Below are 17,340 nucleotides of genomic sequence, written 5' to 3' on the forward strand. Positions count from 1 at the left end.
AGAAGGAGTCCCACTGTAGCCAGTTATTCAATGAGGGCCCCCCTCCCAAGTAACAACTGAGCCATGCCATGCAAGGCATGATCACTATGAACTCCTCCCCTGCCTCCTCTCTTCCTGAGCTGCCCCCTTTAAAAAGCCAGCAGTGGAAAAAATGGGGATGTTGCCAAGCTCTGTGTTGCATGTGGGAATTCTCTTTAACTACTCCCCTGCTGCCCCCTTCCATCTGTAAACAGGGTGGGAGGGGTGGAAGGGACTGCATGAGAGCCAGGACAGAAGCGGCAAGAGGGTCACGAGCTGCAGCTGGAAGGCTTACCAGGACTACCCAATCCTTGGCAGCCCTATTTAGAAGTAGTCCCACTGCAGCTGGTCATTCAATGTGGGTTGCCCCTCCCCACCAGTGGCTCCTCCACCTGCCCTCCCTCAGCCAATGGAAATACGAGAATGCCCATCCTTTGTCCAATGATCATCTGTTCCTACCTTCCAAGCAGAGATGGGAAAAGAGAGCCCAGTTCCACCTCCCCACACCTGCTCACATTAACCAGTTCCTGACTTTCGGCTGGAACTCCCTGTTACTCGCTGGTCGGAATTATGGCCCCATGAGGTTATTCATGCCACGAAAACTGTAAGCAACCACATCTAGACACAGGCAGACTCGATTCAGCATGCGTGGGCCTGAGTGCTGAGTCAGGGGGGCCCTGACTTTCAGAGTCTTCCACACGCACGACTCATGAGTTGCAGAGTCACCCAGAATCATCCATTTTCATGACTCGAGCCCAAGTCACTGACTCGAGCTCCCAATACTGGTAAATAGTGCAAATGATTCTTTCTGCCATTTCACTTACTTTGTTTATGCCCTGGAGCGAGCCTGAAATGGGAGAACAAAGCTGCTATTCCCTCAGTCCTCTCAGTTGCCATGTGCCTTTTGTACTGTGTTTTTAGTTCTTAAAGAGACAGTACATATTTGTTGGATTTAAGGGAGTTTTGATTATATGCTATTTTGACTTTGCATACCTCAGAATGTAACCCTTGCATAAGATACGGTCTGACTGTATTTTGGTAATTTTTGTTTGAATTTGACTTTTGAAAAACACATTTTCAATTAAAATATCCACCTAACTTTTGGCAATGCCTTGTGTAAACTGTTATCCACTCTTCTGGTAACTACACAAGCCAACACACATTTTGCTTCCTTAAAAGTTACACCAGTTCCTGGGTATATTTGGGATGCTGATTCCAAAAATGGCATCCGTTTTGCCCTATCACATATAGTTTTGGAGATACAGCATAGCCTCTTTAGTGAATGGTTCAAGCAGCTTTCTCATGAGGAAGCCTACGCCATGGCTTCCTCATGAGGAAGCTGTTTGAACCATTCACTAATGAGGCTATACTATATCTCCAAAACTAGACGTGATAGGGCAAAACGGATGCCATTTTTTGAATTGGCACCCCAAATTCATATCAAACCACCATAAAGTTTGGGAAAAACTTTTCTGACCCATAAAGTCTGGGAAAAACTTTTGTAGGCCTGTGCTATTGGATTTTTTCTGTATTTTAGAACAATTTCATTTTTACTTTCCTAGGTCAGTGCGAACCAATTACACTGGAACTGTGCCTGAACCTGCCTTATAATTATACTAATTACCCCAACTACTTGGGCCATCGAACACAGAAGGAAGCTTCCATCAGCTGGGAATCCTCTCTCTTCCCAGCTTTGGTTCAGACTAACTGTTACAAATACCTTATGTTTTTTGCCTGCACAATTTTGGTGCCAAAATGTGATCCTCAAACAAACCAGCGTATCCCACCTTGCAGGTAACATTTGATAGCTTGTTACATTAAAAAAAAAAAAAAGAAACTTCCTTTCAATACAGCTTTTCTTCTGCTACTGTGCAAAGTGAAGTACAATGATTCAATCGGTATTGTGTAAAATAAGCTCTTTTGATTTAATGCTTGTATTTAGTAAAGCCTAATTTTATTGTAACTGTCTGGGTGACTTGCAGTACATGAGCAAGGCTTTCTGATTCCCAACAAGCTTTAACAAAGCAAAACTGCAAGTCAAAGAAAAATCTTTACTGTATGTGAATCACTTCTCACTTTTTGCGTCTTCCATTTTCTTCACCAGGAAAGCATGGGCATTAATTGTTTGTCTTTGACCTTGTGTTTGTGCAGCTATGTTGTCCAGGTTTAGAGCTCAATCCTGAGCTGCCCGGGCGCGCAACTGCAGCAGCATCGAAAACGGCTGCTGCCACATCCTGTGCATCCAAGGCAGCCGAGGGCAGCACCTTAGGAGAAGGGAACTTTCATCCCCTTCCCCTGGGTAAAGGGAGTAGCCCTGCAATGGGAGGAAAAAACCTCCGTATCAGCCGCTGAGCCTGACGCGGAGGTTCAGGATCCAGTGGAGTGTCACTCCACCGGTCCCACCTCCCTCCCCCCTGCTCCTCCCCCCCGCACACTTCCTTACGCCTCCTCCTCGACCTTTCCCTGCTCTCCACCCGCTTTCCCCCTCCCTGGAACACCTCCTCCCCACCTCCCCCATGCCCCCCCTTTCCTCTCCATTGCTCGGTGGTTCGTTCAACTGCCGAGGGGCGGAGGCTGGGCTCGTGCCCGGTGCTAGCCCAGCGCCAGCCAGCGCTGGGCTAGCATGGGTGCTTGCCTGGTGTTAGGGCTCACAAACATGCCTTATGGCACATTTGTGACAGTGCACACGGCAGTAAGCTGGCGCGCAGAGTTTAAGATTGGGCTCGTAGACTGTTGTGGTTTGTAGTTAGATGTATACACACTTTGTCCCAATGGGGTGCTGTGATGAATGTTTTCCCTCTCCTATTTTTTTGCCAATTTGTCTGTACTTTGGGGTGCTTTTAACTCCCCAGGAGCCACTGTGCAGGGTCAGCAATCTCAGAGTTGCTAGAAAATCCTCCTATAGCACTTTTGTTTTTTGCTTGGAAACTCGATTATTTGGTGGCCTTGTACTGGATGAAGTTTCAGGGTCTGTGTTCCTGTGTGGGTTAGCTTTTCCACTGCCTTGCCTGTTGCTATGTGTGAATTGTGGCAGTATTATTTTTATTTTTGCATTTTTTTTTTACTTTTGGAGAAGTTGCTTCTTTCCTAAGATACTAAAGGGTTTAGTTTGGCAGTAAGTGACTAGAGTCAAAGGCAAACAGTCTTTTTGTTTATTTCTTATGTTGAGGAAATTAAATAACATGGTGTCAGAGTTAGAAAGGGTTTAATTTAATTTTTTAAAGTTTAATTTAAAGTTTAAAGTTTAATTTATACCTCTAACCTCTAGTTTAAAGTTTAATTTTAAACCTCTAACCTCTTTCTCTCCACATTTAAATTAATCTCTTTAGGGCTCTTTGTGAACAGTCGAAGGAACGGTGTGAGTCTGTACTTGGGATTGTAGGTTTACAATGGCCAGAAGACACTGATTGCTCTCAGTTCCCAGAGGAAAAATCCAGCAACCAGACTTGTCTTACACCTGATGAAGATGTAGAAGGTTACTTATATTTCAGTACTCAAAACTGGACATAGAATTTAGAAAAAAATTGTAGGCTGTTGTTTTCTAACCTGACATTATGGCTTCCTTTGCAGGTCAAATTATAAGTAAAATAAGTGAATTAAATGAACTCTGATGTAATTAGGAGGGGGAAAAAATGACATTTTTGGCTTGGAGGACTTGCCTCTTAATCACAGATTTTAGTGTGCAAATGATAGCCAAAATAAGAAAACAAGCTAGTCACTTTGTGATACAATTCTCTAAAGCTCTTGGGTATGGGTTGGATGTGGGATAAGCATAATAAAACAAATCTAAATTGCTTGAAGTTCTGATGAATATTAAAGCAATCTGAATTTGTCAGTGGAAAATTTGTCATGGAAAAATAGCATGCAATTTGCAAATATTTAACATCATCAGAATGGCAGTTCTGAATGCCATTCATATGCTGAAAACCTCATTGAAATGAATGGAAGTTATACAAGAGCATGACAGTCCAATTGTTTGAGCTGGAGGTCCTCGTGATGAATTATGCCTCATGGGTCATTGCTATCCTGCTCTGCCTCCCTCAGGATGAAACTCCACATGATGAACATGTCATTTGTGCTTTCTTTTTTGACCTTTGAATTAAAATAAGGACTATTTTAATAGCACCCAATTTACCAGGTGATGGAGATTAGATAAATATGAGAATGTTTGTAATTTCTGAAAAAGCAGAAAACACACTTGAACCATGGGGGAAGTAGCAAGATTGATGTTTGGTATGCATATCTATCATTTGAGAATCGGGGAGGAAGTTGGGCTCACCCTATGGCGGAAGGACACATTTTTCTCTTGTATGCCTGTTTTTACCCTATAAAGGCAAAAATATTTTACCTGACTGGGTTGTGTAATTTTCCTGACAGAGTGCTCGCCCAGCCATTTCAAATGCCGTTCAGGGAGGTGTGTCTTGTCTTCTAGAAGATGTGATGGACAGGCAGATTGTGAAGATGACAGTGATGAAGAGAACTGTGGTAAATTCACTAACAAGGCATTACTGCAAAGCAGTTGGAATGTCAAGGGCAATAATTGAGTACCCATACTATGGTATCTTTCCTTTCTATAATTACAAAATTATGTTTATGGACATAGACTAAGCAGAACACAGAATGATGGGTGGGAAGACTAAAATGAGATTTAAAGTGCTGTGCAATTTAAAAAGAATATCTTTATTTTGTTTGCACTTGATAACATGCTCCAAGAAGCTCAGGATTGTGCACATATACGAGTCTCTTTCCATTTTATCCCCATTTTATCTTTAAAGCAGATCATATTTTTCAAGGTTGTATTTGGTTAACAATATAGTTTAATTATATGATTTAGTTTAACAAATATAGTTAACAAATTTAAATTTAGTTAGTTAACAAATTTAAATTTAAATTTAGTTAACAAATAAACTAAATATAGTTTAACAAAATATGATTGAGGCAATATATTTTGTGAACTGAATATATATTTCTTAAACTGAAGTATATTCCTAAACCTTTTTGTGGACAGAAATAGTGTCATATGTATATGATACATATGTATATAAAACCTTTTCTAAGGATTCTAAGCCTGTGCCTCAGAGGTTCTCCAGGACACGACTAGAAGCCACTTATGGTAATGTCCAGGAGGTTTTATGAGGTGCAGGAAGACTCAAGGCCCATTCCATGAGCCTCCAGGTGCCTCAGAACACCTCACCGACACAACCAGAAATCAAGGACGTAAACTGAAAGTGGCTTACAGTCACATCCTGGAGGTCTTTTGAAAAGGTGGAGCAGGCCGAAGGCATGGTGTGGCCCTAATATGAGTAACTGTGGCACCGGAACCCTACCCCCCCCCACCCCGCAAACTCCAGCATCTGTGGATACTGAGAGCTCACTGTATTTCATGCCTTCCTCAAGTCATCTGTATTCTCAGTCTTTTTCACTGAGTGTTGTTAAATCATCCATAATAATAAGACAAACTCTGACTCATTTGTCATTGAAGCTAAATATAATTTTTTTATTTATTTCTTAACTCCAGGTTGCAAAGAAAGAGGTCTTTGGGAATGTCCATCAAATAAATTGTGTATCAGACATACAATGATATGTGATGGTTTTGCAGACTGCCCTGACAAGGTGGATGAGCATAATTGCTGTAAGTACTTTATATCATACTGATTTAATTGTACACACTCTGCACACTAGTGTTAAGAGCTAACGTTCAGAAAAGCAAGGACACAGTGTAGACCAAATGTGTTTTGGCAAATAGTTTGATTTCATCTTTCTGTCCCTTTCATGTCTTTTTTTGTTTTCAGGTTTTCCTTTTAGCTTCATTTGTCTCTACAGATATAACCTAATTATCCACAGATTTTTGACCCGAGGTTTTATCTCAATGCAATGGGAAGGGCCTTTTAAATTAAAATTAAAAAGTCATTTAACAATAGCCTTGTTAATCTGAGAGAGGGCAGCTGGCTGACAATCCATCAATCATTCTCTCTTTTAGAACAGCTTCACTCTGAGGCAAGAGACCCCTCCCTTCCCCCTGAGCATATGAAAGCATGCTAAATGGCAGTGATTATCACCTCCTCCATCCCCCCCCCCTTGCTGCAGCTCCTGGTGAAGGGAGGGATTGCTACCCCTGAGTGAAGCCTTTCTAAGTACCTGGAGAGAGACTGATTGTCTGCTTGATGCATTACAAAACTTAGCAAGACTGCTTTTAAATCGGCTTGCAAAGGGACATTGTTTTTTAAATGGATTTGCTTTAATGCATTGTTTTTTTTACAATTTAATGCATTGTTTTTGAAATGGATTTGCTTTTAAGGGAGGGTACCAGCATGCAGGTCTCTTGTTATCTGGTGTGCTCCCTGGGGCATTTGGTGGGCCACTGTGAGATACAGGAAGCTGGATTAGATGGGCCTATGGCCTGATCCATATGGCTGTTCTTATATTCTTTTGTTAATGAGATTTTTGCCATCCCTTCTGGGAAAGGAACTCTCACAAATAATGACTCGACCTGTATTATGTTCTTTCATGCTCTTTCCCCATATTCCTGTCTGTCATAATGTCCCATGATAACTGTTCTTCTTGTTCTCACTGTACTCAGGTCTATCAGTCTACCAGTCACAGGAAATATTCAGAGTATATTCTGTGCCCCAAACCCTAAAATTCCAATACTATGATCTAGAAACCAAACTTCTGTGATGAGAATAAACAATATATTTACCTGGTTTTCATAACTATTAACATGGATCTACAGATCTGAACATTTTGGACAGCAAAGAAAGTGACAAAAAGGATGTGGAAATATATCCCTCATAGTTAGGAAAAGGCTTGAAATTTGCAGAGGGAGAAGGAGAGGGAGAGAGAGAACCCAGGTTCCTTTTGAAATCATCTACTAACAACCCAATCATATCTACGTGATACGCTGGCATTGTATCACAAATTGTACCTTTGTATCATTTGGGCCGCCATCTCTGCAGCTGCTCTGACAGTCTGAAAATGACAAAGGGGCTGGTAAACCCCATGCAAACAATGGTAGGCCTCAAACTGGCCATTGGCTCAGGTAGGTTGGCAATGGGGGCAGATCAGGGGCATGATGGAGTGGATCTTGACAGCAGTGGCATTTGTGCAGTACTATGCTTAGATCAGGTACTGTAGTTCAGCAAAGAAGCTAGCTCCTTTTTAGGGCTGAACTGGATATCTCTGCCAAAAGTTTTGCTTTTTACCATTATACCTTATTTTGTTCCATTTGTATTTTCATGGCAGCATTTTGCAAAAAGGATGAGACTGCATGTGCCAATCATGTCTGTGTGCCCCGTAAATCTTGGTGTGATGGTCAGATAGATTGTGCTGACAAATCGGATGAATGGAGCTGTGGTAAGTATTAAACTTAGATTGCTATGCAGATGCAAAAAGGTGAGACTTTTAGAAGAAAACAAATAATCCAGGGAAACATTTTGACTCTGACTTGTTCTGAGAATTAGCAAAGAAAGACAGAATAGTCCAGTAAGGTACAGATGAAAAACACTAACATAGACTCAGCAAACCATTAAATGAGTTCATAGCTATGCAGAAACCTATGTACCCAGGTGGATAGAATAAGAGAATGAAACTATATAGTTATGTTTCCTGCTCAGTGCTTAAACTCAGTAAAATACTTTTTTCATATGTTTCACTGAAACAAATTATCACAGCAAGGTTCTCTGATCAACAAACAAAATCCAAAATGCAACATTCACATACTGGAGAAGAGCAAGAGGATGGTGCTGTGGTCAATATTTCCTTTCTCCATCAACAAATAATTGGATGCATTGTATACAGAATACTATTGAAGCCAACATAAGGCCCCTGCTGTGTTAGTTAGTCAGATGTTGGGTAAATTATTTTGAGTATAAGATATTCATTTATCCAACAGTTTATTCAAAACAAAGAATGCTTATTCATAAGACTGGGAAACTTATTATGAATAAATAAATTCTTGAAGTGAACTAAATAGGGCTTGGAGAAGGCTTTTAAAAGATGAATGGAAGATTTTTTTAAAAAGCAACAAATAAGCAAAAAAAACAGCCCACCACTGGGAACCTTATATATAGCTTTTTACAAGACATGACTGATGGGCAAATAATCTGGACAAATAACTTTCTTCTAGCATATATAAAGCACGACCATTTTGATCACATGCTACTGTGCCTCCCCAGAGACAAGTGGCAAGGTATTTCGATAAAAGTGGTGGAAAATCATTCTTTAGTCCTAGCTCTTTACTTGTGCTGTAGCCATTAGGATATATAACTTCACTGTGGAGTAGTTAATTAAATATATTATTCATTATTCAGAAACAGAACTAAACTGATAACTGCACAAAAGTACCTGTTTTCAAGACACATAAGAATCAGTAACAAATGTAGTATTTTTAAAGTTACAATTGGGATGACCCTCAATATACCTTATTGCATGAATATTTCACTGAACGTAATAAAGCACTTGCAAGTTATGGACATGGGCATAGATGAAACCACTTCCTGAGAGCTTCTAGTTTGTCCTCATAGGAATATGAAAAATGGTCCTACCAGGGCAATTTATCAGACTTGGAGAAGAATCCTAACTGTACCCTAGGCCGGTGCAAATCCCTTGCGCTGGCCCAGGAGGGTTGCAAATGTTCCGTAAAGCATGTTTGCTCCTTCTCAGGCGTCAACAGGGCTGGTGCAGGGACGTGCACTGATCCACGGAGACTGCATCCAACCTCCATGCCAACTTGGGGAGAGAGTGTTGCGTTGGCCGAGCTCAGCTGTCACAGTGGTTTGGGGGAGGGCGGGGAAGAGGCAGGAGGGAGGTGTTCCGGGCAGGCAGCGGGAGGTGGGGCTGAGACCGGGCTGTTATGCTGGATCCTAACCCCGTTCCCTGAGCAGTGTGGAGTGGCTTGAAGCCTCTCTGTTCTCCCTGGACTGAGGTGGCGCAAGTCCTAGGAGACCCATTGGTGCTGTGGTGGCTTACCCAGCGGTAAGGGGAAGAGTTTCCCCTTACTTGTGGCTGAGCCACTTCTGGCCCCAATCTTGTGCCGGATACTGCACAGGCCTCCTGGCCTGCCTGTTCCAGCGCAAGATAGGATTACACAGTTGGATATTTAACACATTTATAGCAGTCAGGGTCTGGATTAGAGTTCCAATTCAGTCACCAATATGTGGATATCCTTCTAAGACACTTCCTTTCAGCCCATGTACTTGAGAATAACCTGATCCTAACTTGGCACGTACAGCAGCAGAACACAGTTACACTGTCATAAATGGCCATATGGCAGACTGCAGAGCAAGCTGCCAGAAGCCATATTTGAACCACTGCTGCAAACAGCAGCCAAACCCAGCTACCTCCACCACTGAAGGTAAGCTGGCAGTGGGGGCAGGATGTGACCTGAACAGAGCCTCTGGAGATGTGATGTGGTGGACTGAGGGCAATGGCTCCACCAATATACTCCGCCCTGTTTCAGCTTTAATACTCCCCCTTGTGTCTACTCTAACTTGCACCAGCTAAAGAGCTGGCACAGATTCAAGTAGACTCATAAGGGCCCATGCAGAAGCAGAGTAAGGGCCCAGTCTTATCCAACTTTCTTGCACTGATGTAGCCTTTCCAACAGTGTGTGCACTGATTCCTGCAGTGGAGGGACAGTCAAAGAGGCCTTCTCAAGATAAGGGAATGTTTGTTTGTTTACCTGGGGGCTGCATTGTGCCTTTATTGGCGCTGGAAAATTGGATAGAATTGGGCCCTAAGGTAAGGAAAAGAAACATTTACTTACCACTCCACCCCTGCATGGTCTCTGGCTGCCTGCAGGATGCAGCAGAGCCTGTGCTGTGATCTCTGAGCCTTGCAGGCAGTCTATGGTTTGTCTTAGCCAGTCTGTTATATCATGTACTACAAGTCAATCAGCAAGGAAGGAGGGAGGAGGAGCCAGCCAGGAGTATAAAGCTAGGGCCAGCCATTGCGTGAGGCTCTCTGCAGACGCGTGTGGCCTCTGGGAACCCTAAGTGCCTCTGGGAACTAAGTGCCAGGTAAACTAAGAGTTTAGCATCTGGGCAAGTTCAGCAGCTGGGCGAGGAGGCCAGGGCCCCATACACTGCCCTTCCTCTTCCCTTGAGAAGAGGGCTGCTAACCAGTGTAGGGTTTTTTAAAAGTACCCCTAAATAAAACAACAACAACAACAAAAAGCTATGCAGTCAGACAGCCAGCAGCAGGGTGTTCTGCATCGAGTGCCACATGTATGATTATATGCCTCTGGGGCATAAGTCATGGGTGTGTCCTCGGTGCAAGGAGCTCCAGGGTCTCAGGGAATGCGTCCGCTCCCTTGAAGCCTTGGTGGCCAACCTGGAGAAGCGCAGGCAGGCAGAGGAGGACCGTGGGGAGACTTCCGGGGATAATCAGGCTTCGTCCCAACCTCAGGCGTGCAGCTCCTCAGCTGCCCGGGTGGGAAATCTCAGGGCTGGAGGACGTCATCCTGGAGAGGAGGGAAACAATTCCCTGGGGGGGCCCCTTCTCCAGGGGATGGGCCCATATCCGAACGCACTCAGGATACTCCTCGGTGGGAGAGGGATCGGGGGCTTCTTGTAGTGGGGGATTTGATTATTAGAAACATAGAGAGGGGGGTTTGCGACGGATGTGAGGACCGCATGATGACTTGCCTGCCTGGTGCGAAGGTTGCGGACATCACTTCTCGTCTAGACAGGCTGGTAGACAGTGCTGGGGGAGAGGTAGCGGTTGTGGTGCATGTTGGCACCAACGACGTGGGCAAGTGTAGCTGGGGGGTCCTGGAGGCCAAATTTAGGCTTTTAAGCAGGAAGCTGAAAGCCAGGACCTCAAAGGTAGCGTTCTCTGAAGTGCTACCTGTTCCACGTGCAGGGCCAGCTAGGCAGGCGGAGATCAAGGGTCTCAATGCGTGGATGAGACGGTGGTGTAGGGAGGAGGGGTTTAGATTCATTAGGCACTGGGGAACATTTTGGGACAAGCGGGGCCTGTACAAGAGGGACGGGCTCCACTTGAACCAGAATGGAAGCAGACTGCTGGCGCATAACATTAAAAAGGTGGCAGAGCAGCTTTTAAACTGATCCCTGGGGGAAGGTCGACAGGAGCCGAGGAGCATCCGGTTCGGGACTCCTCATCCCTATGGGATGAGGACGGGGAGGTTAGAGAACAACAAGACAAAGGCAGAGTAGGAGAAGAAATTAGGAAAGGTAGCGTGATGGGATGTGATAGACGGTTTGGCACAATGAGAGGATGCGGGGACAAAGGAGCGAATAAGCAGCGCATCCTGGGGCATTCCGTGTACAAATGCTTTTATGCGAATGCCCGAAGTCTACGAACAAAGGTGGGAGAACTGGAATGTCTGGTGACAAGGGAAAACATTGACATAGTGGGCATAACGGAAACCTGGTGGAATGTGGGGAATCAGTGGGATACCGCAATCCCGGGCTATAAACTCTACAGGAGGGACAGGCAGGGGCGTGTTGGAGGTGGGGTGGCCATTTATGTTAAGGAAGGGATAGAATCCAGCAAAGTAGAGATTGAAGGTGGGTCCGACTCCACCGTAGAATCTCTGTGGGTTAAATTACCAGGCTTGTGCAGCGATGTAATACTGGGGGCGTGCTATCGTCCTCCAGACCAAAAATCGGATGGGGACCTTGAAATGAGGAAACAGATCAGGGAGGTGACAAGGAGGGACAGGGTTGTAATCATGGGGGACTTCAATTATCCTCATATTGACTGGGTCAATTTGTGTTCTGGTCACGATAAGGAAACCGGATTTCTTGACGTGCTAAATGACTGTGGCTTGGAGCAGCTAGTCACAGAGCCCACCAGAGGGCAGGTGACTCTGGATTTAATATTGTGCGGTACACAGGACCTGGTTAGAGATGTAAATGTTAATGAGCCATTGGGGAACAGTGATCATGCTGCGATCCGTTTTGACATGCACGTTGGGAAAAGAATACCAGGCAAATCTCTAACAAAAACCCTTGACTTCCGACGGGCAGACTTCCCTCAAATGAGGAGGCTGGTTAGAAGGAGGTTGAAAGGGAAGGTAAAAAGTGTCCAATCTCTCCAGAGTGCATGGAGGCTGCTTAAAACAACAGTAATAGAGGCCCAGCAGAGGTGTATACCGCAAAGAAAGAAGGGTTCAACTAAGTCCAGGAGGGTGCCCGCATGGCTAACCAGCCAAGTTAGAGAGGCTGTGAAGGGCAAGGAAGCTTCCTTCCGTAAATGGAAGTCTTGCCCTAATGAGGAGAATAAAAAGGAACATAAACTGTGGCAAAAGAAATGTAAGAAGGTGATATAGGAGGCCAAGCGAGACTATGAGGAATGCATGACCAGCAACATTAAGGGGAATAATAAAAGCTTCTTCAAATATGTTAGAAGCAGGAAACCCGCCAGAGAAGCGGTTGGCCCTCTGGCTGGTGAGGGAGGGAAAGGGGAGATAAAAGGAGGCTTAGAGATGGCAAAGAAATTAAATGAGTTCTTTGCATCTGTCTTCACGGCAGAAGACCTCGGGCAGATACCGCTGCCCGAACGGCCCCGCCTAACCGAGGAGTTAAGTCAGATAGAGGTTAAAAGAGAAGATGTTTCAGACCTCATTGATAAATTAAAGATCAATAAGTCATCGGGCCCTGATGGCATCCACCCAAGAGTTATTAAGGAATTGAAGAATGAAGTTGCAGATCTCTTGACTAAGGTATGCAACTTGTCCCTCAAAACGGCCACGGTGCCAGAAGATTGGAGGATAGCAAATGTCACGCCTATCTTTAAAAAGGGAAAGAGGGGGGACCCGGGAAACTATAGGCCGGTCAGCCTAACATCCATACCGGTTAAGATGGTGGAATGCCTCATCAAAGATAGGATCTCAAAACACATAGACGAACAGGCCTTGCTGAGGGAGAATCAGCATGGCTTCTGTAAGGGTAAGTCTTGCCTCATGAACCTTATAGAATTCTTTGAAAAGGTCAACAGGCATGTGGATGTGGGAGAACCCGTGGACATTATATATCTGGACTTTCAGAAGGCGTTCAACACGGTCCCTCACCAAAGGCTACTGAAAAAAACTCCACAGTCAGGGAATTTGAGGGCAGGTCCTCTCATGGATTGAGAACTGGTTGAAGACCAGGAAACAGAGAGTGGGTGTCAATGGGCAATTTCACAATGGAGAGAGATGAAAAGCGGTGTGCCCCAAGGATCTGTCCTGGGACTGGTGCTCTTCAACCTCTTCATAAATGACCTGGAGACAGGGTTAAGCAGTGAGGTGGCAAAGTTTGCAGATGACACCAAACTTTTCTGAGTGGTGAAGACCGCAAGTGATTGTGAGGAGCTCCAGAAGGATCTCTCCAAACTGGAAGAAATGGGCAGCAAAATGGCAGATGCATTTCAATGTAAGTAAGTGTAAAGTCATGCACATTGGGGCAAAAAATCAAAACTTCACATATAGGCTAATGGGTTCTGAGCTGTCTGTGACAGATCAGGAGAGAGATCTTGGGGTGGTGGTGGACAGCTCGATGAAAGTGTCGACCCAATGTGCGGCAGCAGTGAAGAAGGTCAATTCTATGCTTGGGATCATTAGAAAAGGTACTGAGAACAAAACAGCTAATATTATAATGCCATTGTACAAATCTATGGTAAGGCCACACCTGGAGTATTGTGTCCAGTTCTGGTCACCACATCTCAAAAAGGACATAGTGGAAATGGAAAAGGTGCAAAACAGAGCGACTGGGCTGGGGCACCTTCCTTATGAGGAAATGTTACGGCGTTTGGGCAGTTCTGGTCGCCGCATCTCAAAAAAGACATAGTGGAAATGGAAAAGGTGCAAAAGAGGGCAACTAAGATGACTACTGGGCTGGGGCACCTTCCTTATGAGGAAAGGCTACAGCGTTTGGGCCTCTTCAGCCTAGAAAAGAGATGCCTGAGGGGGGACATGATTGAGACATACAAAATTATGCAGGGATGGACAGAGTGGATAGGGAGATGCTCTTTACACTCTCACATAATACCAGAACCAGGGGACATCCACTAAAATTGAGTGTTGGGAGAGTTAGGACAGACAAAAGAAAATATTTCTTTACTCAGCGTGTGGTCGGTCTGTGGAACTCCTTGCTGCAGGATGTGGTGCTGGCGTCTAGCCTAGACACCTTTAAAAGGGGATTGGACAAGTTTCTGGAGAAAAAATCCATTACGGGGTACAAGCCATGATGTGTATGTACAACCTCCTGATTTTAGAGATGTGTTATGTCAGAATGCCAGATGCAAGGGAGGGCACCAGGATGAGGTCTCTTGTTATCTGGTGTGCTCCCTGGGGCATTTGGTGGGCTGCTGTGAGATACAGGAAGCTGGACTAGATGGGCCTATGGCCTGATCCAGTGGGGCTGTTCTTATGTTCTTAAGTCAAGCTCCCCCAAAGTGAGGAAGTCAATGCTGAGATAGTTTGGTCATCTGTAAGGGCTCAAAGTTTCAGCCTATGTTATCATGGTTAGTTTTGTCCTACATGATAAAGTGATTGTCAGTGTACTTTTACCGTGTTTATCAGTGGAGTCAGCTCACATATTAATTTGCAAATCTTGATGAGAAGTTATGTAATATATGGCCATGTGTAAGCCACCCTTAGTTCGTTATTGGCCAGGGAATGGAACAGCTGAAAAGAACTTTGTTTGAACCATCTGTTGCCTAGTGAGCAAGTGGAAGTACCAGCCAGAGGAGTAAGGGGCTCCTGGGGTTGTTTTTTATTGTTATTGAAAGCCCACCTCCACCCCGGTGATCACCTGGATTGAAAGGCAGGGTATAAATCTAAAAATAAATATATTATTAACTACTTTTAGATCCTCCCTTACAGGAGGAAAGGTGAGATATAAATATTTTAAATTTTAAAAAAATATTCAAATTATATTTTCCTTTTTTTCTTCACAGTGACTGTATTTAAAAACAGGAGCTCCTGGATGTTCCTGACTGTTCACAGGTCAGCTACCAATTACCATGTATGTGCTGATGACTGGGAAGAAAATTTGAGTCATTTGGCATGCAGACAAATGGGTTTAGGGTAAGATCAGTAGTTTGTAGTATTGATAACTTTTCTAAGAGTGATCATGACTATGGGTAGTTGATTGAATCAGTTACATTTTCTTAATATGCAAAAATTGTGGGGGGGGGGGGTCACACGTTTCCCCCATTGAGCTTGGGGAGACCAGTTTAAAACAGGAAAATGGAATAGAGCAGTAGTTCTCACACATTTAGCACCGGGACCCACTTTTTAGAATGAGAATCTGTCAGGACCCACCGGAAGTGATGTCATGACCAGAAGTGACATCATCAAGCAGGAACATTTTTAACAATCCTAGGCTGCGATCCTACCACATTTACCCAGGAGTAAGTCCCATTTACTATCATTGTTAAATGAATGTACATAGTAGCTTGTTAAAAGTATAGGTCTGTAACATTTCCCCAAATGCAGTCACATATCATGGTAGCATCAAGTCTAATATATTAAAAATAAAATATTGAAATGTATGGGGACCCACCTGAAATTGACTCGTGACCCACCTAGTGGATCCCGACCCACAGTTTGAGAAACGCTGGAATAGAGGAAAGTGTTAACACATCCGAACTTAGTACTGTGGTCCTAATCCAGTTTGTTCCCCCCTTTTACACAATTATTATTATTATTTATTTTATTAATTTATATCCCGCCTTTATGCCCAAAGGGCACACAAGGCGGCTTACAACAATTAAAAATACAACATTAAAAACAATAATTAAAACAATTTACAAATAATTAAAAATCTAAAAACAAACCCCGTGGATTCTCATATAAAAAGCAAGAAAGCCAGCCAGCCTGTCAACAATTAAAAGCTTTTTGAAATAAAAAGGTCTTCAGTCCACGCCGAAATGTTAGCAAAGAAGGAGCAGTTCTCAATTCTAAGGGGAGGGTATTCCAAAGTTCGGGGGCCACCACCGAGAAGGCCCTCTTCCTGGCCGCCGCCCCTCTCACATCTCTTGGTGGCGGCACAGTCAAAAGGGCCCCCCCAGATGATCTAAGAGCCCGGGCAGGACTGTAAGGAAGGAGGCGGTCCCTCAAATACCCTGGACCCGAGCCGTAAAGGGCTTTAAAAGTCAAAACTAGCACCTTGAATTGGGCCCAGAACAGAACCGGCAGCCAGTGTAGCCGCCGAAGCAACGGCTCGACAGAGTTAAACCGACGTGCTCCAGCCACCACACGAGCAGCCGCGTTCTGTACTAATTGTAATTTCCGGACCGTCTTCAAAGGCAGCCCCACGTAGAGCACATTGCAATAATCTAATCTAGATGTCACTAGGGCATGGGTTACTGTGGCCAGGTCCGCGCAGCTCAGGTACGGTCGCAGCTGGCGAATCAGCTGAAGCTGAGCAAAGGCTCCCCTGACCACCGCTGCCACCTGGGACTCCAGGTGCAGCTGTGGATCCAGGGGAACCCCCAAGCTGTGGACCTGCTCCTTCAGAAGGAGTGCAACCCCATTCAGAGCAGTACGATAGTCCAGTACCCGAGCTGTGGATTTACGAACCAAGAGCACCTCTGTCTTATCCGGATTTAATTTCAGCTTGTTCGCCCACATCCAGCCCCTAAACGCCTCCAGACAGCTATCCAGGACCCCAACCACCTCCTCAGAATCAGGGGGAAAGGAGAGATAAAGCTGGGTGTCATCAGCATACTGATGGCAACCCACTCCAAACCCCTGGATGACCTCTCCCAGCGGCTTCATGTAGATGTTAAAAAGCATGGGGGATAAGATGGAACCCTGCGGCACCCCAAACCTAAGAGGTCAAGGTGCCGAACAGGTGTCCCCCAGAACCACCTTCTGGGATCTGTCAGCCAGGAAGGAGCGGAACCACTTCAATTACTATTAAATTACTTTAAAACGGATGCTGATCATGCTATTGGATCTTCCATAATACATCTAGTTGCTCCTTGAACCTCATCCTATTTTCTCCTCACCCTTTTTCAGCCTCACTTTTCACTTCGGAACCCAGAGGAGGGGCAACTGCTTTTATCAATTCACAGATCAGAAGTTGGGCTGTTAGGAAATCCTTGGACTAATCCCCTGGTTCTCAAACTCCTCAGAAGTTTGAGATCCAAGATAAGTGTGTGTGGTGGAGGGGCTAAGGCAGTGACACAATCCCCAGGATCACACTGCTGCCAGGGACGGGATGGGTTTTTTTTTTAAAAAACATACCTGCAGCCAGTGCTGGAGCCCTGGTGGCTCTGGGGGGTCCAGGGAGTCCTCTGCAGGGCTTCCTGTGTCTCTAAACATCTAAAAATAACAATCTCCCCCAAACCTGGGCACTTCTGGTTTTGTGG

At 44.7% G+C, this 17,340-nt stretch overlaps 1 protein-coding gene across 5 annotated transcripts in view; it reads left to right on the plus strand.

Moving 5' to 3' along the window:
• CORIN (corin, serine peptidase) overlaps positions 1-17,340 on the plus strand; it is a 128,590-nt gene that overhangs the window by 84,969 nt on the left and 26,281 nt on the right. For all 5 annotated transcript variants that reach the window (XM_066632035.1, XM_066632036.1, XM_066632034.1 and 2 more), the window contains 6 exons: positions 1,581-1,812; positions 3,348-3,493; positions 4,396-4,503; positions 5,537-5,650; positions 7,261-7,371; positions 14,920-15,049. In XM_066632035.1, the coding sequence (XP_066488132.1) occupies positions 1,581-1,812; positions 3,348-3,493; positions 4,396-4,503; positions 5,537-5,650; positions 7,261-7,371; positions 14,920-15,049 (841 nt within the window). The remainder of the gene's footprint in view (positions 1-1,580; positions 1,813-3,347; positions 3,494-4,395; positions 4,504-5,536; positions 5,651-7,260; positions 7,372-14,919; positions 15,050-17,340) is intronic.

Source organism: Tiliqua scincoides, chromosome 6, assembly GCF_035046505.1.
Source record: "Tiliqua scincoides isolate rTilSci1 chromosome 6, rTilSci1.hap2, whole genome shotgun sequence".
Lineage (NCBI taxonomy): Eukaryota > Metazoa > Chordata > Lepidosauria > Squamata > Scincidae > Tiliqua > Tiliqua scincoides.